This window comes from Chrysoperla carnea, chromosome 2, assembly GCF_905475395.1.
Source record: "Chrysoperla carnea chromosome 2, inChrCarn1.1, whole genome shotgun sequence".
NCBI classification, from domain to species: domain Eukaryota; kingdom Metazoa; phylum Arthropoda; class Insecta; order Neuroptera; family Chrysopidae; genus Chrysoperla; species Chrysoperla carnea.
The window spans coordinates 74,675,695-74,697,673 of NC_058338.1; the positions used below are offsets into that span (position 1 = coordinate 74,675,695).

Consider the following 21,979-nt stretch of genomic DNA (forward strand, 5'->3'; position numbering starts at 1 on the left):
AAATATTAAAACAAACTGAATCTTTTTCTTACTCAAAGAATTACTTTCTTCATCTTTCAGTTTCACCTTTATAAAAATTTATTGAATTACTAGTTTCTTTTACAAATAACTTACATTTTTATAAAAATAATTTTTGCAATCATACTCATAAAAATATTTTGATATCACAAATTGTTTTATTAAAATAAACTTTTTGAAGTAATTATATAATTTACAGGATATACTTGTTCTTATTCAAATAAATAAATGTCTTCTAAAAAATTGATGCAGCACCAATTAATTGCAACGAACACCATTGCACAGAAATATAAAAAAAATTCATTCATTGACGTAACGAACCTTCTTTTACGATAACGTTCCAATAGAAACTCAACGCACGGTAGTCAATAATCTTTAGAAAATTTTTCTAAGATAAAAATTTAAAACCGCTTTAGAGCCTTAAAAATTCCAAGGGATTATATATTCATATTGTTACGTCATTGAATTTATTTTTTTTTTAAATAATATAATTTATTGTTAGAATATATTTTACATTTGTTACGTAATATTTCGATATTAAAATGGCTTTAAATTTTTACAAAATAAATATTTTGTAAATACAAATTTATCTTGAATTATTTTTTTGAATGTAAATTTTAGGAACACGTCACATTCCAATCTATTTACATTTTCTAAGGGAAGTACGACCACCATGAGTATTTTTTCTATAAATTATGAATTGAGTTTAAAAAATATATATTCGATTCTTTTATTTGTTGTGAATTTCAATTTATTAAGCGGCCATTACGTTTTATATCTAGTAGATGATGTTTTTTCTTAATCTTTTACATATTTCAGATTTTTCTAACGTTTTGTATTTATAAATAAAATTATGTTAGCGTTTTGGAAAATTTTGTGAAACTAAAACATGCTTCTTATAACTCAATTCAAACATAACTTTTTTAAAAATCCCATTTAATAAGTTTTCGGTTATTAATTTATGCAGTTATTTAATCACATTCGTGAGGAAGCTTTATTTATCTTGGCAGGGTTTCAAAAACTTGTTTTTGACAGAATTTCACCATTTACGAACAACAGTATGCGTAAGTTAATAATTCAATTATGAAAACTTTGCAAAACGCCGTGAATGTGTGAATTTTTAAATACATTTTTCAAATATACAGTTGCTAACTATTTAAGTTCGAATCCTCGAAATGTTTATTTCTCTTAATCGAACCAATTTTACATTGTTTAACCGTAGAAGCGAACCGTAAAGAGTTAATACTCTCATGAAGCCATTCTTTTAATAATGAAATATTTACTATCATTAATGTTTTTGAATTACCTCCTAAAGAGGGCATCAACAAATGGGTTAATTTTGAATCCCGGTAAGGTATATGCTCTTTACGTTGTGATAATGCTAAAATAACATTACCTAAACACGATAAAGACTTATTTATATTTTTGGTTTCGTTTAATCGAATACTTATGGAGTTACGCACACGTTCCGATCCAGCTAAATCAACTAAATTTAATTGACTGGCCCATACTTCATTTGTTTCAAGATTACGACCGACAACACAAATTTTAGTGACAGCATGCGATCTAGATGATCGATCATTGAATTCAGTTGAAGCTACAACTCGATTCCGCTGGGCTTTGTATAAATACTGTTTAAGTTCATCACCATTTTGTACAGTCGCTTCAGTTAAATTTGTGACATAAATGTCTGTACTTTTTGAATTGACCATACGAATTTCATATGATTTTTTCTTATCATAATTTAGTAAATCAACAATTTGTTCATTATAAATCTCTAAGAATGACGCTTTCACGTCATAAACCCAATTTAATTCTTTACGTTTTTCGATAGTTTGGAATATAAAATCAATTGTGCGTGGTATCATCCCTAATTTTTCAGATGTGCCTTCCATAGTGAATGTTTTACCGGATCCAGTTTGACCATATGCAAACACGCAAACGTTGTAGCCATCTAAAACACTTTGTACAAGTTGACCAAGTTCAGAAAAAATATCTTCTTGCGTTGATTGTGGTCCAAATATGTAATCGAATTGAAATTCTTGTTTATGATTACGATTACTGCCCGATATTGCTGATTTTGATGTACTATTTAATAATTCAATTGTGTATTTATCCGTTTGTGTGAATTCTGCTAAAGCTTTTCCACGTTCGTCCGCGATTTGTGGTCGAATTCGACAAAATACACGAATACTACCTTCAAAAAAACAAAAACAAAATCGTAAAGCTTTTTTTTTCCCAAATTATTTTTTTAAGACATGCTCAGAAATTTCAATTTCACTGGATTCAGCAAACAATCTGTTTCAAAATTAATCTTACCTTTTAAATTTTGAATTGTATTGTGTAAAACTTTCCGATCCATATCCAGTTTTAAAATATGTGAAACCAAATTTTGTATTTTTAATTTATTATCATCGATAACACGCCGATGTTCGTGATTTTCTAATTTTAAATGTTCAATAACATTCTCCATTTCTAGATATTTCGCTTGTATTAGATCGACTTGATTCTGTAAATCACTTAACTTGTGTGTAATATTATTGTAATCAATTTTTAATTGGTTTAAATTATTTTCGGTAAGCCTGTGGTTACATTTCACTTCTTCAATTTTTAATTTCAATTCAGATATAAGTGAATCTTTTTCCTTGCATTCTTCAATTTTCAATTGTAAACTTTCATCAACTCTATCAACACTAGACATTTGTTGACGCATGTACGTACATTTATTTGTAATTTCATCGAATTCTGATTTTAATGTAACATATTCACCTTCCAATACTAAATAACTATTTTCATAATCACTTTTCGGTGAGTCTTTCTGTGATTTTCTCGGTATGTTTTTTAAATTAAGTGTAGGTGCTTTACGTTTTAAAACCTTGTTCCTAGTATTATCAATTTTTTTTATATTCTGTGCACTTTTAAAATCTTTCAAAACATTTAAACTTTCTACTTCTCGTATATCTAAATTGTTTTGAGATAATTTTTGTATAGGTTGCGATTGAATACGCCTTACAGGTATGCGTGAAATTTCCATATTTAAAATATTTTGCCTAAAATAAAAATTGGCAGTTAACTTTTACAAAGAAAATAGAAAAATTTATGAAATCTTACCAAAGTATGTATTCAGTTTTAGTCAATTAAAACACATAATTTAATATGGAATATCAAAAGCCAAATTTTCTCATTTACTACAAATAAAAAACAAAGCACACATTAGAAATACCTAAATGAAACAAACTACCATTGCATATTTTTGACAAATATAACCGTTGAAATTATTCAAACTTTGTTTACGTGTGAAGGTAGACGTTTATTTGTGTAATTATGTTGGCAATAGTATTAAGTTTGAGACATGCCATTTCATTAGTAGTGCGCAATCACACAATTAAATTTAAAATATTATTACACAGATTTGGTTTATTATTATAATAATGAACTTTTACTCACATAAAATGACTACATTTTCTTCATTGAATATACTTAAAAATTTTTAAAATACTCCATAATACCCGAATTTTTTATTAACTTCTTACCATTGCACAAACAAAATTGTTACCTTGTTTTTGTTTACCTTTTCACTAGGAACCATTTAACAATTTTAATTTTTGTTATTTTTTCGAACGGTTTTTAAATAAATATTTGGATTGAAAGCACGCAGTTAAATTTAACTGGTTCGATCTTTTAATTCTACTTTAAAATAACTTATATTTAGCAAAATTATAAATTCGTATCAATTAAATTGTTTAACTAATCCGGATATTGGTAGCTGTACAGAATTACAATAAAATCTTCTATAGCATAGTTTGCAGGAAAATACTAATTGGAAAATTAAAAAATACATTCGAAAATATCTATTCCCTTTACTTGAATAAAAATTAATCAAGAATGAATAAGAATCTAAAATTTTTAATACGAATTTAAATAATGGGGTTTGATCGAAAAGAAAATTTATTTATATGAAAGAAAACTATGTTTCTCTGATTCTTTGAATAAAATTTCTATTTTCCAATTTATTTTTATGAATCCTATTCAAAACGGTAATCTCAATGAAACGATTATATAATAAAATTTGAAAATAATGGTTAATTATAATTAATAAACAAGTGAAAACAAACAATTGACTGAGTTAATTGTTGAAATACCATGCATAGTCAGTGTTGATTTCTTTATCACATAACACATACAAACATGTGACACATACATAACTGATATTCAAGTATAGTGCTTACTATAAAATTTCCGCCTAATTGGCCCCAGCACGGGCAAACAGTGATGTTTACGAAAAAATGTTTCAAACAAAAGTTGTTTATTTTTTGATAAGAAACATTTTTTACATTTAAACTTTTGTTCTATCTCTAACGGTTTACAAAATGGGTCCTACGGACCCAAGACCCAATTGACCTATGATGCTCATTTTCGAACTCGACCTCACTTTTTATGTCCTGAGAACACTGTAAAAATTTCAGCTCGACCTTTTTTTTCCGTTTTTGAGTTATCGTGTCCACAGACGGACGGACGGGCAACTGGAAATGGACTAATTAGGTGATTCTATGAACACCTATACCAAAATTTTTTTCGTAGTATCAATATTTTTAAGCGTTACAAACTTGGGACGAAACTTAATATACTATGTATATTTCATATATACATGGTATAATTAGGTGTTTAAAAACTTAGTTTTTGAAATATTGCTTTAAATTCTGTACGAAAAACATCTATTTCGGAGTAATTTTGAAGACATCTACAAAAAAAAAAGTCATTTAATTGTCGAATGAGTTGGCTTTGTATGCTTTTTGCGTCTTAATTACTCAAAATTAATCCAAAGACACCGAAATATCATCTCTATCATATGATTTAGCCGATATATCTCATTACCCTCACTAGAATTTTATGAATTCTAGCTAATAAGTATCTACCTACCTATATAATTAAATCAGCCATACAACATTTTTCATTAGTAGATTATAGTGGTAAATCTATCCTAATGTCTATCAATGAAATAGCGGTGATGTTTTAGAGGTTCACAACTTACTCACAAAAGAGAGAGGTTCACAAAAATTATTTTTAATATCGATGAAATTGGCTTTATTCTATTTAGTTTTATTCCATTAATGTTTTAATATGGCCCAATTTGAATATCCAATTTTCACACACTTTTTGCAGCAATTGCGATCGTATTTCGTCAATAACTCCTACATGTTGTTTTCCAAGGGTCCAACCATCTCTGGTTCATCGGCGTAGCTTAAATGACATACCCCTAAAGAAAATAATCATATGGGATAAAATCGCACGATCTTGGAGGCCTATTAACAGTACTTGAAATTAATAAAAAATTTCCAATAACTGACTGAGTTAATTTTTTTAATACTCTGTATAGAAGTGTTGATATGTCGTCAGGCTTTATTTGATTTTCGAAAGTATTTTCTATAATTTTTTGTTTGTTTTCCGGGAATGTTTCACATGACCACTAGTTGAAGAAACCTACACTTCTTTTAAAGCGAAGAAAACAGCGGTTTAATAAAAGTTTATATCCGAATTATAGAGCAAAATTTTTTTGCCAGTCGAAACGGGCTGGCGGATTTCAAACAAGAAATTATTTAAAAAAAATATTTTTTGAAATTAATTTTTGAAATTGATTGATAAGATAAGGTAAGATAAGATTTATTGCTATGAATATAACACAATGAATAGAAGGTTGAACTTTCATGACGTTGAACTAAACAAGCCAAATTTTTCCAAATTGCTAATGCTTATGTAAATATTTTCATTAGACAAAGTTGATGGTTATTTTTGGAGAAAATAAATAATTTTGATTGTTTAAAAATTTTCATTAACGTAAGATAATTAAATAGATATCAGTAAAAAATTTATGGCATTATTTAAATGAAAAAAATTTAGAAAGTAGGAGTAAAACGCTTATATCGAAGGCTGCGAGTTATATCAATACACTGCATGTAGTCAGGTCATATTGATCCAATTTTATATTTATATACATACCTAACGCCTTAAAAGTTCGTTGCCTAACGCCTTAAAAGTTCGTTACCTAACGTACTAAAAGTTCGTTTCAAAACATATAGACCAGAAAATTAGTTTCAAAATATTTAAATTTAAAAAAACCATATCTATTTGTGTACCGACTTCCGTCTAAGATCTTTACCAAAGATTAATATATATTAAAATTTCTTGGCTCCAGTAATTAAATAATTTTTGGTCTAGAGGGAGAGCAGAAGTAATAAGATATTTTTAGCCTAAATATTTCATAAATTGAACAGTATTTTGGTATAAATATATACTTAGTCAACTAATTCAATGGTAAATCTAGAACCGGAGACAGCAGCTGCTCTGACATGCCCTCCCTTCGTTACGCATATGCTCAAATTGCAGGTGCAGGCTGACAACTTGGGGGCAATTTGATGGTAACCAGCCACAGTCTATATAAACACATTGGGCACTGGCGACTCTGGAAATTTCAATGAATTTAAATTCTATGAGAAAAATCGGGGAATGTCATTTTACATGTTCGTTATTTGTAAAATTTTCGTTCCACTTTCTTTGAAACGTGGTAAAGTCAGGAAATTTCATTTTGGATAAGCAGTGGTCACCATGATATAGATCAGTAGCTGAAATGGTATATTTGGAATCACGGGTCTTAAAAAGAAAAATGTGTTGAAAACACATCAAATTTTAAGGCAAAATTAATGGCCAGTTTTTTCTCAAAAACATGCGGTTAACATTTTATCTCTCCAGCATGTACTCATACCTAACTATCTTTCCGTAAACATTTACAAATAACTACATACAAGTTTTGTTTCTACGGTATCCTAAAACTTTGTACACATGATGCGACAGCCACGAAATGAGAGTACTAGTTTTTTAAGTTTATAATAAAATTTTCGAGTTACTTTGCATATAGAATTTGTGTTAAGAGTATCGGAACGAAATGTCTTCGAAAATACAAAATACAGGAAAATTAATGTATGTGTGGGATCCTCCCGACGGAGGCTGGGGATATATGATTGCCTTAGGCTTAGTTCTTCTGTTTGTAAGTATTAATAATTTTCAGATAATGAGCATTAAAAGAGACTTAAATTAGAATTATTGGATTATATTGGAATTAGGATTATTTTATTACTCATTAAAATTCTTTTTAGACATTTACAATGAATACATTTTTTGGATTTGGATTAATTTATGGAGATTTTTTAAAGGAACGTGGGGATGAAATTACAGCCACAACTTTTATTCATGGTGTCTTTGGAACTATGTTTTCATTCATGGGTTAGATAAATCAGTTATTTTTAGTTTTCAATTTTTCCGATTTAATAAAAAAATTTTAGGATTACTTACCAATAAACTTTTGCAACAATATTCGCTACGCTTTGTTGGAATTATTGGTTCGATTATCTATTTTACTGGTGCACTTTTATGTGTCTTTGTCCAAAATGTAACTCAACTTGTTTTTACTTTTGGATTTTTGCAAGGTAAGTTGATGACGATTATGGTCTGCCACCAGAATATACTACACTTTTTCTGTTAGGTATTGGTTATGGACTTATGCTACCTGTAGTTTTTACGGCTTTCAATCAATATTTTGTTAGGCGCCGAACTGTAATGAATAGCATAAGTCAAGGTTTAATGACTGCAGCAAGTTTAATATTACCGGTCATTACCCAATTTTTTATGGATAATTATGGGCAACGTGGTACTGCGCTTATATTTGCGGCACTGAGTTTGCACGCTTTGTTTTCAGTTATTTTATTTCAGCCAGTTGAATGGCACATGGTTAAACGAATTCAGGAAGTTGAAATAGGAGGAAGTATTGACAAAGGTAACACCAATTATAAAATATAATTAACGTAAAATTAGACTACGATATGACTGCACATGTTTACGGTATGACATGGCTTATTTGGCAGAAAATAATGGTGTTGAACAGCGCATGAAACAAATTTAACTCAACGAAAACCATCAGATTTTGTTGAGAGGAATTTTACGTATTTTGCTTTATAAAAATAAGAACAGAAAGAGAGAATCCCCTCGTGAGTAATAAATTTTAAAAGACGATATTCTCCTCTTTCTAATTTATTTAAAATTTGATTTAGAATTGATTCTTCCCATTTTTTCGTTGATTTTTGTTGTGCGCCTTAGTGTCTGACTATATCATAACAGATATGTATGAGAAAATGTATATATAAAGCAGGCGCTAGATAAAGTTGAATGTGCAAAATTCGAGGGCCGCATTTGGTCACTTAATTCTTGTTCAGAAAAGCGTGAGTTTTATTGTACTTCAATGTTTTATTGGAGTGTTTTATTTAAACAAAAACATGGGTAACGTCGCTACAAGTAATAACATTTTAACAATTAAAAAATTTTTAACAATTGAAAATTGAGGCTTTAGAATCAAAAAATCTGTAATTACTCGTCAGAACTTTATAAAAAATGCTCAAAGATGGTTTTAAGATTTTGAAAAGCTCAAAAATTTAATTTATTTGCATTAATTTTCAGCTTGAAAATAACCTTTTTGGAGTTTCCAAATATTAAATTGTTAATAACTCTAAAACGTTGAACTTTAGCAAAAATCACAAGGAGCCTTTTTTAGGTAAAATTACCCAAAAAATATCGGGTAGCTTTATTTGTTCCAACAATTGGCATACGTCTGTTTTCATGTAGGGGGAGGGATATACAAAAATTGGACCAATAATGTTTTTGACAACAATGTTTCTGGAATCAATTGACAAAATGCGATCCTCGGATTTTGCACACTCAACTCTACCTAGCGCCTGCTCTATAATGATTCTGTATGATGATTTGCATAATGTATTTTAGAATCTATAACTGCAAAAAAATCTGAAAATGAAAAAACGGAAAAATTATCTTTTGGGTGAGTTATGTTCCAAACTTTTCTTTCAAAGAAATTTTTTAATGAAATTTCTCCTAATTTTAGGCGAACGATATATAATACTTTGGACCTATCACTACTTGAAGATTTTCAATTTTTTAACTTGGTTAATGGGTGTGCTATAGCTTTTGTAGCAGAAATTTGTATTATAAATGTACAACCTTCTGTTCTGGTAAATCGTGGATTTTCCTCTCAAAGTGCTGCTTTTATAGTTACACTTTCTTTAGTTGGCGATTTGGCGGCACGAATAGTACAAGTAATTTTTAATATATTTGTGATAATAAAAAGTCGTTATCTGGTACTTTTTGGGTTGTTGATGACAGGCATAAGCCGACTGGGTAAATATATTTTTTATACCATGAAAAAAAAAAATTAACAATTATCCTTGTTAATGTAGTTTTTGGATTGGCTACTGATCTAACGTTATTAGCTGGTGCTGCAATTGCTGGAGGATTTTTTCGTAGTTGGATACACATGCCTTTACCTGTTGCTATTGCTGAAAATTGTACTTTAAAACGATTTCCTGCTGCATATGGTCTTTATATGATTGGTACTGGGATATTTAATATTTTAATACCATTTTTTTTGGGTAAGCTGTAAAGATAATTAAATTTGTTGTAGAAATATAAATCTGTCTCATTTTTGTTACTTTTCAGCTCTATTGCCACAAAATAATACGATAACGGTAGTCGTTTTGTCATTGTTGGTGTTATTTGCAGCAATGTCTTGGATTCTGGAAATAATTTGGTTAAATTGTTGTCGAAGTAAAAGTTATAAAACATCAGAAATAGAAAAATTTACTTAAAAACTATTTTTATTTGTATTGTTTATAAATTATTTTTGAATAAAGCGCATGCATCATGCAATTTGATATTGATTGAATCATCCTATACAGCCTTGTCCTTAAATAAATCCACGTTCGTACCTTTCTAAGAGACCTTTACAGTTATTTGCCTTCGACTACGCAATCTTTTTTTTTATTATAATCGTTAATTGCCGATTTTAATAAAAACAAGTGAAAACAAACAATTGACTGGGTCAGTAGCGTAGCTCATCTTAGAGGGGCTCTATAGTAAAATTAGTTGGAGGCCTAAATGATAGAAATTGAGCCAACCAAAGAATTCAAATTAAATATTACATACGTTTGGTTCTCTCAGTAGCCCGGAGACCCAGTATCATTGATACGGCTGATACGGCGGTAGCTACGCCCCTGAAGTTAATTGTTGAGATACCATATTTAGACAGTAAAGATTACGCAATGGTTTGTTTTTCTACGTCATGTATGTAAAGAAAGATACCCACTATTCCAAAGTAATAAGAGTGTCTTTCTTCTCACTTCCTCAGTTTATATATATTGTTATAAACAATCACATACATATACACAAACATGTATATTTAATACAATACAATACATGCATACATACTGTATTTGTTCTAACCTAATTTGCGATCTCGCGGGTAAACGCAGTGGTGCTTGCGAAAAAATATTTCAAACAAAAGTTGTTAATTTTTTTATAAGAATCACTTTTTACATCTAAACGTTTGTGTTATCTCTAATGTTTTACAAGATTGGTCTTACGGACCCAAGACCCAATTGACCTATGTTGTTCATTTACGACTTTGACCTCAATTTTTACGTCTTAAGCACGCTATAAAAATTTCAGCTTGATATCTCTTTTCGTTTTTGAGTTATCATGTTGAAAGACGGAAATATACTCTTTCCGGGATTTTATGAACACCTATACCAAAATTTTCTTCGTAGCATCAATATTATTAAGCATTACAAACATGGCACTAAACTTAGTATACCTTGATATATTTCTTATATACATAAAGTATAATAACACTAGAAAAAAATAATTTTGACCCAGAAGATTGAGTTTACTTTCGAGAAATTCGATCATAAATATGGAAAAAAATCGTTTTTCCATAAATTCAAAACCTCATTTAAACAGGAAATAATTTTTTTTTTCGCAAAAAGTTTACGTCATCAGAAAATACTATTATTTCCCCTTCAAGTCATTTTCTAGAAATATAGATAGCTATCGCAACAATGTGACAAAAAAAAAAATTTTTTTTTCCGACCCCTGAATTAACAATAACTACTGGGAGCCATTAATTAATTACGTAAGCATAATTTTGACGATTTTTGAAAATTAACTTGTATTTCAATATTCAACACTCAAAATGCGAAATTGTCTTTCGCATTTGGCATTTTGGCACCTCTTGCAACCTGGGTTTTATAAAATGAAATATCTGGTATATTTGCGATGGTCATCCTAAAAAAATGTTACTTTAATTTACCCTATTATTTGTTAATTTTCTGGACTGGAAAAGTTATAAACTAAAGTTATTTTGATCAATATTTACACAATTATTACTATATAATTGTATTATTTACAAATTTTAAATAAACGCAAGACAGGTAGATTAAAAATGATTTAAAACTTACAAAAGTGAGAGCTAATTCTATCAAATAGAAGATTCAGTATACATGGAAAATACATGCTTGTATTATCTCCTTTTCTGTTTTATTTGGCACATATTAACTTTTTTGTAGATATAACATAATATTATTATTTCTAAAGTAAGATCAATCGAGATGTTGTTTTTGCATTTGGTTCTAGAAGGTATTTATAAACTTTGAGAACATTGCAGATTATCGGGAGATAATTTCCATCGTTTGTGCAACAAAAAATGCATTTTTTGTACATATTTTGTGCATATAACATATTAAATAATGATTAGAAAATGAATTTTTCAAATTTATCTTTGTATGAAATAAAAAAAAAAAATTAATTCTGCTTTTGAAATCAGGATGCGCAGATCCCAGGTAATTTTTTTGACATCGAATTCATGTTCAGCGACCCCAAAAACCTCCGTGTGGCCATGCTCGGTCCATTTGGTACATTATTGATGAGATAATATATTAATGATGCCTAGATAAATGCATCACAAAAAAATGATTTTTTTAAAGCCCAAACGAGGGAAATTGCATATTATTCTCTCGATAATCTGCAATGTTTACATAGATTATAAATACCTTCTAGAACTAATGCAAAAAACCGCATCTCGATCCAACTTACTCTAGAAATTTCCGCGATTTTGACGTTTTTTGTGTTAAATTTTTTCAAATCCGACTTACTGTTCAAATTTTTCTAACTTGCTTCGTTTCTGCTATAACCGCAGAAACTACTATAACCGCACACGAAAAAAAAATTATCTGGATTACTTATACAACTCCAAGGCATAATAATGATAAAATACAAATCGATGTAAATAAAAACAAAAATTCAAAGCTCAATGAAAACAGCTGAAAATTAACTTAATTAGCTATTTGTTAGCCACCATTCAACTATTTGTTTGCTACAGATTTAATACTCTATACGTTCAAATCAAAGTTACATTGTTAGTTTGTTTCTGTATATCATACACTTTAGAGATAAGCCTTTGAACAAGAAAAATCATTTTCGTAGGTATGAGTGGCGCTTAAACCCAATGCATATTACAACAAGCACACCGGGAGCATATCCCAGAAAATCGAGCTAAACCAGCTGAGAAACTTCTACGGTTGATGAATAATCATCGCGTACTTCTTGATATTATACTAGGCAAAAACTTGTTGAACAGTGTTATTATTAATATTATCAAGTTGTCATAGTGTCCGAAAAATTTCCTGCTGCGTTTTTTCAGACCGATATGATAGCCTAAATATGACGTTATCATGCTCATTTGAAAACACAGCCAATCAAAAAAAGTCGTACAGAGAAAGTTTGGTATACCCGCCAAAAGCAAGTCACTCACAAAGTTTCAAGTGTTATCACGTGGATACATGAGCAGGTTTTCATGAACGTACATTCTGGCTTTATATTAAAATTATTATTTTTTTACTACTAGTGCTATAGTTTTTATGTGATTTGCGATATTTTAGTTTACTAACAGAACATAACACTTCAGTTAAAAGATATTTAGATTAGATATAAGTTTCACTTAGTCATTAATAAACGGTTTAATTTCGAGTACCTCGTTACTTTTTTAAGCAAAAATTACAAATGGGGAAACGTGGGGAATTTAATTTTTGTGTAATTCTAATATAAAAATATCTTTATATTTTATAGAAAATTTGTTGATCTAATGCAATGGCAGATTTTTATTATAATTTTAGGGACAGGAAGTAGGTACATGATCAAAAAATTACAAGTACATTAAAATTTTGCAAATCGTTGCCTTTTGTAAAAAAAATACTTTATTGTTTATACGCTTTGCGAAAGTATTGCGACGGTGGGATCGACATTTAACAAAGGGGAGGGAAATTATAAAAGGCTTACTCTACAGTTTTACTCTTTTTTTAGGCTTCCTATTTTCTTTATTATTGGGTGGTTAAATTATTTATTTGTACCCAAAATAAGGCTGTTCATGTCGCCCTATTAGTTCAGTTGGTTAAGGAGTAACTAATTCCGTCCGGGGTATGTTCATATTTTTCTAACTTACTCTGCTCACACGCATAACTAAAGATTTGTTTCCATTGTATAAAATCACTATCATACCTTACCAATTTTATCAAAAAGATTAGATATAGCATATAGGTCATTACAAAAATTTATAAATAATAACTTTCATGTAATTCGATTTTTGAGTAAAAGAAAATTTATAATTGTAAATTAGTTAATTCAAACTATATCTTCTCATTTACACTCTCGCTGAGTATACTCATCAAAGTTAGCTAAAGTGAAGCATTACCTAAACTCTTGTCTTACTTCGCAAAAATCTTATTGATAAGGCAGATATGGAAGTGGCAACAGTTTTTACGACACGGAGAGCCTATAGCAAGTACAATTATTTTCATGTTTATTACAATAATAAAATATAATTATTTTTTCATAATATTAACCGCAATAATTATTTAGTTTGTTGAAAAACTTTTTTTCAGCATAACAATGTTTTTATGTAAGTCACAATAGCTACTGATATTGAAATGTAGAAGTAATCACGAGAAAATGAAGAAAAGACTCGCTTATACTCGCCCAGGTGCCTCGCGTTTCTTTTGATTCGCGTACAAAAAAACCCATCACAAGTATTCGTTCATCGACGGGCTTTGTACTACTTCGTGAGAGTGTGAAGGAGACTTAATGTAAATTCTAACTCAAAAGAAGAATTTGCTAGAATTTGCATTAAGAGCTTACGGGAATGTTTACATAAAATTGGCATCAATCGATAAAATTTTCAACAATGTTTTCCGAAAAGTGGATAAGTTACTGTAAACGGTAAAGTTATAGATCAAAATGTGGGTGGTTGCTGCCATTTCAAAGATCTTTCTCTTGAGAATTATGAATACGGAACCCTGAAAATATTTTCACGTGATGTTTTGATACTCGTGTGAAGAGTTTAATTTCTTCAGATAATTTTTTCATAGATATTTCTAAATGAATTTTTACATTTTCTCTGATTTATACATTTAAGTAATTTTACTCGAAAGGGTTAGGATTATTGTAAAATGGACTCAAAAATAAAAAATGTAGAAAGGATTAAGTATATTTGGGAACCACCCGATGGGGGTTGGGGATACATGATTTGTATAGGGTATATCCTCATGTTTGTAAGTATTTTAACGTTTTACTTAGAAAACGAAATTTATTTTTGATTAACTAGAATTATTTACAAAAATTATTTTAGACATTTACAATGAACACATTTTTTGGATTTGGATTGATCTATGGGGAATTTTTAAAGGAACGTGGAGATGAGGTCACAGCTACAACATTTATTCATGGAGTTTTTGGTACCACGTTTTCATTCATGGGTTAGATCAACACACTAATAATCCGTTTTTAAAAGTTTACAAGCCTCTTGTCGCGGTTAATCATCCTCAAAGTTCAAGGTTGCATCAAAAATTTAGAATCTATTTTAAGGATGACGTTGCATGTAAAATATTGCCAAAATTTCTTACAAACAAATAAGAAAATTGAACTTTGTGGCTTGAAAACATGCGTATAAAGTTTTAAACAGTTTAATATTTGAAAAAATTAATTTTGAAAAGGAGACTCAGATTTTGTTGAAATTTGATATATTATAGAAAACTACTATTTTTGTTTTCTTAAAATATTAGAAAACAATAATAACTAATTAACTAGGAAACTTACCAATTAGCGACGAGGGACCTTTTTTCGTAAGACTATATTTGGCATCATTTTGCAGCAAATTATCTTAAAAAAAATTTCAGGTTCTGCAAAAAAAAAAAAATTTGAGAAAACTTAAATAATTTGGATCAACCTTGAACCTCGACCGGCTGAAAAAGTAGTCTTTAGTTCTAGAATATAACAATTATAAAATTTTTAGGATTATTTACGAATAAACTCTTGACTCAACATTCATTACGTTTTATTGGAATTATTGGTGCGATGATTTACTTTTCTGGTGCGTTTTTAAGTGTTTTTGTGCAAAATGTAGCGCAATTAGTTTTTACGTTTGGATTTTTACAAGGTATTTTTGATAAAGCAAACTACTATAACATCTAAATTACGACAATATTTTGATAGGGGTTGGTTATGGGCTAATGACACCAGTTGTGGTTACTGGATTCAACCAATATTTTGTTAAACGTAGAACTGTAATGAATAGCATAACTCAAGGTTCAATGACTGGAGTAACTCTAATATTACCAGTTATAACTCAAATTTTAATGGATAATTATGGACAACGTGGAACTGCAGCAATTTTTGCTGCATTGAGTTTAAATGCCCTCTTTGGAATGGTTTTATATCAGCCAGTTGAATGGCATATGGTTAAACAAATTCAAGACAACGAAATCGAAATCGAAAAGTTTACCACAGGTTATTAGAACAAATTTTACAGCTTATTTATCAATAAACCCGACTGCAATACACAAAAATATAAATTCTGTGGTGCCAAACATTCGCAAATCACCTTACCCTGCTTATTAAATTCGGATATTAAATAGTAAGTTCCTAATTTTGTTTATAAATATGATAATTTTCGTAATGTATTTTAGAGACGTCAAAAGAATTTGAAGTTGCTGAAGAAGTTAAAAAAGTTTCTTTTGGGTGAGTAAATTTCTTAATATTCATATCTAAGTTACAGCTTAGTGTAAAGAAGAATTTTTTTAATTTGGATCTTTGTTCATAGGCGAACGATATATAATATGCTCGACTTATCGTTACTAAAAGACCTTCGATTTCTTAACTTAGTTAATGGGTGTGCTATAGCTTTTGTAGCAGAAGTTTGTATTGGAAATGTACAACCTGCTGTGTTATTAAATCGTGGATTTTCCGCTCAAACTACTGCTTTTATTGTCACTCTATACTTAAGTGGTGATTTTTCGGCAAGAGTTCTGCAAATGTTTTTTAGTGCATTTATTTCGATGAAGAGTCGCTATCTGGTTCTTTTTGGATTGTTAATGACAGGGATAAGTAGATTAGGTAAAAACTGTTTTTATGTTAATCCAAACTATTTACAGTAAATTAATATTTAATTTTTATTTTGATAGTTTTTGGATTGACCACTAATCTAACGATAACTGCTGCGGCTGCAATTGCTGGAGGTGTTTTTCGCAGTTGGATACATGTTCCTTTACCTGTTGCTATTGCTGAAAGTTGTACTTTAACAAGATTTCCTGCTGCGTATGGTCTTTATATGATTGGTACTGGGATATTTAATGTTTTGTTACCATTTTTTCTGGGTAAATTTTAAAAATTAGTTAAATTTAGTATGAAAACTAACTTTTGTTTCATTACAGCTCTGTTTCCACAAGATGATTCGATAACTGTGGTGGTTTTGTCATTATTACTATTATTTGCAGCAATATCTTGGATTTTGGAAATTATTTGGTTTAATTGTTGTAGAAGTAAAAATTAAAAAACATTGAAAAATAAATTACGATTAATTTATTGTTTGTCTATATAAATTATAGACTAAGAACCTCTAAATGTAGTTTGAAATGGATTGAAAATCATTTGCAATCAATGAATGGTTAGAAGGAGTTTTGTACTTAACTAATTTTGGCTGCATTTTTCCCGATGATGAACAATAGTATTTAGAGGAAATCAGTTTTCTTAAATCGGTAAAATTAAATTGTTTGTATCAAACAATTTTTTATGATATTCTTTGAGTAAAATTTTAAAAACTTACTGGAAACTTCAGATCTTTACTATTTTTTAGATAATATTAAAACACTCCTTGAAATAAATATAAGAAATAAACTATAAATTAATATTCTATTTTATTATAAGAAATATTTAAAAAAAATTGTAATATTTATCTATAAGAAATAAACTATAATAAATAAATATTCTATTTTATTACAATTTGTTACCAAATCTCTCAAATGTATCCTTCTTCAAAAATTCATTTACGGTATTTAGCAGCAAAGTCCTGCATTTATAAATTTTACGATATGCTTAGAGTAGGTAAGTTAAGTCTAATAATAATTGATATAAATAAAATTACACAAACATTTTGTACGCTAAATCATATATTTTTTTTTTTTGGCAAAGAACAAAGATAACTTGTCAAATTTTAAATTTGCCGTTTTGCTCTAAAGTCGGCACATTTGCTTTTTTAATGTCTTTATCAACTCCAGAAAAGAAATTATGAAGGTAACTATAGCTCCCACAGCAGATTACAAAACTTTCGAATTATTACGAATACGAATATCCAAAGATATTTTGTTTTAGTGACTATGAATTTTCTTTCGTACCTTCGAGTATTTTTTTACAGCTTTCTTTTACAGCTTTGTATTTGACTCTTTGCCAGTTTCATTATTTATTTCTAGTTTATATAGAAAAATACTCTCCCATTATCTAAGAATTTTAGCTAACTCGGTAATGTTTTAAATGGAATGAAGTTTGCCTAGTCTAGCCTAGAAAATGAACATTCAAATTCGCTCTGAAATTAAAACTTTTTTTTAATACAATAAGCTAACAACAGAAATAAAACAACACCTTCGGTATTCATCTCATTAGCAAATGAGGCTATAACCACGTATTTAGACAAAAATTTTAATCTTAACTTCGTTAAGGGGGTCGCCCATGTGATTTGCTCAAAAAATTGATTCTTTAACATGTGTAGAATATGTTGGTAAAGTGTTCCTTTAAAATTCGTAGTGGCTATAAAGAAGAACCAGATTTTGTTTGTGTTGAAGCGAAGCGCATACGTATGCAAGCAATCGTGAAAAAGTGCACATAGCGCTCTCCAAGTGGTACACAAGTGACGTTGTAAAAAAAAGTCAAAATTTAAGCTAGAGCAGGAAAATACACTTTGAGAGATTTTCAAGGTAAGATTTTCCTTTATAAGGCATCGCAAATTGATGGTAAGTTAAGATTTTCATAGAATGAATCTTATTTTCTCAAAACTGTGTTTTTCAAACTCCATTATAACTCTGGAGCGGTTCAACCAATTTATTTGAAATTTTTAAGATAGACTCAGCACATGTAAACACACGGAATCATCAAAAAGTATCGGATATTTATGTTTTGTTTCTAGGTCATTCCATGCATTTAGGGTTCTATAAGATTAAAATGTCGATTTTATTTTTCAGAAAAGCTAATTAGTTTGGAGGCGGGTGCCTTCATAGTGGTACAAATATATAATAAATTAATGTATAATAAATTAATTTTATAAATGACTGTATAATAAATAAATTTTATGAAGTTCATTGTTTTAATAATTTTATCTAAACACGTAATGGAATAAGTTTCATTATTATCAATATTTGGAAAATATTTCTGTAAAAATTTATTGCATAATTATAATTATTTTATATACATATTTACTTTAAAAAACTATTAAATTTACTTTATTAAATTAAATTTTTAATTTTAAATAAACATTTTCCATAATTAAAAAAAATTATTGTAGCTGAAACATAATATTTAAAGAAGCTGTAACATTAAACATGCTTTGCAAGCTTTTAATTAGAATGTAGGTACTGTACACATAAACGTTCCGAAATTAACCACATGATGTTGAAAAGCGATTCAAAATTGGTTGGTTGGTTTAAAATTAGTTAGCAGATAAACAGACAGACGTGTTCCTTATATATTATTTCTCTAGCCTGGTTATTCCTGTCCACATAATATCTTTCTTATTCCTTTATCAATTTATGACCAACATATGTTTTGAAGTCATTGTGAACAAAAATTATTTGGGCAGGTTAGAAAAGTTGTTTGAAGAAATTTCAACAAATTATATGACTGACTTCTTACCAGCGTCCCCACCAATTTTTCTACCAATCGATATATTGCTTTTTTATTTAACACGCTTTTATTAGTTTCATACGTATGTTAGTCTATTAATATATGTTAGCATGTTAGTCTGTAACTCGAAATTTGGCATAGTTATCAAGGATCGATGACAATACAATAATTTATTAAGTTTATTTGATTATCCTATACAGGATTTTCAGGATAAACGATTTCCATATCTGAAAATATACACATTTATTTGCGCTCCCACCATATTTTTGTATACTGAATTTTGGATAAATAAATTATGGTATTAAAACCAGAAAACTAAAAGTAAATAATAGTTTAAAAAAACTAAAAGTCACGCTTTTATAACTAGCTCAAAACTAAAAGGTAGAAAATAATTTCTTTAAATTAAAAAAAAAAGCATTTTATCGTAAACAAGTGAAAACAAACAATTGGCTAAATTAATTGTTGCAATACCATGCATAGTCAGTGTTGATTTCCTTATCACATAACACATACATACATGTGATACATACATAACTGATATTCAAGTATGGTACATACTATAAAATTTCCGCCTAATTGGCGCCCTCACGGGTAAGCAGTGATGTTTACGAAAAAATGTTTTAAGCAAAAGTGGTTTATTTTTTGATACGGAACATTTTTTACATTTAAACTTTTGTTCTATCTCTAACGATTTACAAGATGGATCTAACGGACCCAACACCCAATTGACCTATGATGCTCCTTTACTTATTTATTTAAAAATTTCAGCTCGATATCTTGTTTCGTTTTTGAGTTATCGTGTCCACAGACGGACGGACGGACGGACAACCGGAAATGGACTATGAACACCTATAGCAAAATTTTGTGCGTGGCATCAATATTTTTAAGCGTTACAAACTTGGGACTAAACTTAGTATACCATGCATATTACATATATGCATGGTATAAAAAGCGTGGGATTAGCGTTTTAAGATATTTTATAATGACTTTACTTTTATCAATATGTGTCTATAAAATTTACAATTATTGAAATTTAGCATCCTACGCCTTTTTTCGATAAAACGAATTTTTTGAATTTAAAGAAATTATTTCCTACCTTTCAGTTCAGCTAGTTACAAAAGCGTGTTTTTTCAGTTTTTTTAAAACTATTATTTCTATTTTTAAATTTTAATGAGGCACTAATCTTCGACTAGTGCGTCGGAAATGCTTAGGTCATTATTGATAAAAAAATAAATATACCAAACAAGACCAACAAATGTGACTTATATTTGATATTACATATATAATAATTTGTAATTTGTCTTTCCTTTATACATTATTTTGTAGTCATTTACGAGGGGCACATGTGTGGCTTTAGGGCTAGTTTCTGGGGATTTTTTTAAAAGAACATGGCAATAAGAATATGCTACAACAGCAACAATGATAATAAATATTATATTTTATTAATTTTACGTGCATTAATTAATAGATAAAATATTTAAATCACATAAAGATGTTGTTTTGCAAAAACGGGAATTTCCATACAATGTTTTATCTTATTTACCCCTCAGTAATTTTATTTTTGCGATACCTTTGTTTGGAAATAAAAATTATACTTTCCTAAGAATTAAGAATCTCTTCTATGAAAAAAAAGCAAAGAATTCCTAATTTTGTGTAACCCAGTTATTGAAGTAATAAATACAAAGTGTAATAATAATAGTACTCAGACTCTTCAGTTTCGTATTCTAAACGTCAGAACAAATAGATGGTGTAAAGTGGGACTATTTTGAATTTCACTCCGTTTACTATTTTATTGAGTGAAACGTATTATGAATCCGTATTATGAAATCAATTTTACATACACAGATCACATTAATTACTCCAGGGGTAAAATGGGCAACTCATAACAGCAAGTTTAAGATATACGAACTTCTATTCGGGGGGAAGATTATCAATTTTCCTGTTAATTTTGCACCGACTGCAACAACACATCTTTAGATAACATTAAAAAAATTCATTTTTCAGATCCTTCATCTTACTTGTTCATTTTCAGATCTTATGCCAATAATTTTGTGACTAATCGTTTTCCGATGCTAGATTCTACATTAGAGCTTGATTGGTAACTAAGGCAGAACTGAAAAATAAAGTTTTTGAAAAATGGATTTTCTGTATGTTATCCAAGCGGAAATTTTTGCTTTTATAGTCAAAACTGATAAATAATTGGGCTTCGAGGCAGAAGGGAGAAGCTATGACAACTTTATCTTTAATTATCTCTTACGATTTATTTTTAATGAAAAATTGCTGCTGTCTAACAGTTTGAAAAGTAAAATTTGAAATCCACCCTATAACTGGTAGTTGTGAAGGGTAAGATGTACTACCTCGAACACATGTTATCTCGAACCACTTTACTAGGAACACTATAAGGTAGAAGGTAGAACTATACTTCTTAGAAGGTAGGTAAGGTTATATATGCTGTCCACGAAGGACACACTTAGGCTATAGAGCCCATTGTGATACCATCTATGTGTTTTACCACCTTTCGGCTGATAATTCATTTATCAGCTCATCACAACTTTTAATTAAATTAATTCTGTTACCCTAAGCATACCGCTGACGGAATTGGTTACGCCTTAACCAACTGAGCTAATAGAGTGACGCTTAGAAGGTAAGTAGTTAAGGGAAATATCATTCATGTGAATTTGTTTAAAAGTAAATTAGATATATCATTTTTGGTGTTTCAAAGTAAAAGTCAGGCTCCGGAAGCTCCTACATGCTATTGAAAAAATTGAAAAACACAAGTGAAAACAGTTGACTGAGATAATTGTCAAAATACTATGCAAAGACAGTGTTGATTACGCAATCGTTTCTTGTT

At 29.3% G+C, this 21,979-nt stretch overlaps 2 protein-coding genes across 3 annotated transcripts; one reads left to right on the plus strand and one right to left on the minus strand.

Annotated features, from left to right (window-relative positions):
- Positions 1-957: 957 nt before the first annotated feature.
- Positions 958-3,568, minus strand: LOC123292462 (protein claret segregational-like). Of its 2 annotated transcripts, XM_044873140.1 has the most exons (4): positions 3,466-3,568; positions 3,130-3,206; positions 2,338-3,068; positions 958-2,215 (listed from the first exon to the last, which is right to left on the minus strand). In XM_044873140.1, exons 3-4 carry the CDS (start codon positions 3,050-3,052, stop codon positions 1,167-1,169), a joined length of 1,764 nt encoding a protein of 587 aa, XP_044729075.1. In that variant the 5' UTR covers positions 3,053-3,068; positions 3,130-3,206; positions 3,466-3,568; the 3' UTR covers positions 958-1,166. The 2 variants fall into 2 exon arrangements, with proteins under 2 accessions (XP_044729075.1, XP_044729074.1); XM_044873139.1 differs by lacking the exon at positions 3,466-3,568 and having other exon boundaries at positions 3,130-3,301.
- Positions 3,569-6,937: 3,369 nt separating this feature from the next.
- On the plus strand, positions 6,938-16,789 carry LOC123292923. The gene is made up of 15 exons (XM_044873636.1): positions 6,938-7,060; positions 7,170-7,296; positions 7,356-7,499; positions 7,556-7,846; positions 8,845-8,899; positions 8,963-9,255; positions 9,315-9,506; positions 9,574-9,704; positions 14,591-14,717; positions 15,254-15,397; positions 15,454-15,747; positions 15,927-15,978; positions 16,061-16,353; positions 16,422-16,613; positions 16,671-16,789. Exons 1-15 carry the CDS (start codon positions 6,959-6,961, stop codon positions 16,787-16,789), a joined length of 2,556 nt encoding a protein of 851 aa, XP_044729571.1. The 5' UTR covers positions 6,938-6,958.
- The last annotated feature ends 5,190 nt before the right edge of the window (positions 16,790-21,979 follow it).

Coding starts and splice junctions, on each gene's coding strand:
- LOC123292462 (XM_044873140.1), bottom strand. CDS start 3,052: ATGGAAATTTCACGCATACCTGTAAGGCGTATTCAATCGCAACCTATA. Junction 2,216..2,337: donor TACAATTCAAAATTTAAAAG/GTAAGATTAATT, acceptor GTTTTTTTGAAG/GTAGTATTCGTGTATTTTGT.
- LOC123292923 (XM_044873636.1), top strand. CDS start 6,959: ATGTCTTCGAAAATACAAAATACAGGAAAATTAATGTATGTGTGGGAT. Junction 15,398..15,453: donor TACGTTTGGATTTTTACAAG/GTATTTTTGATA, acceptor ATATTTTGATAG/GGGTTGGTTATGGGCTAATG. Junction 16,354..16,421: donor GACAGGGATAAGTAGATTAG/GTAAAAACTGTT, acceptor TTATTTTGATAG/TTTTTGGATTGACCACTAAT.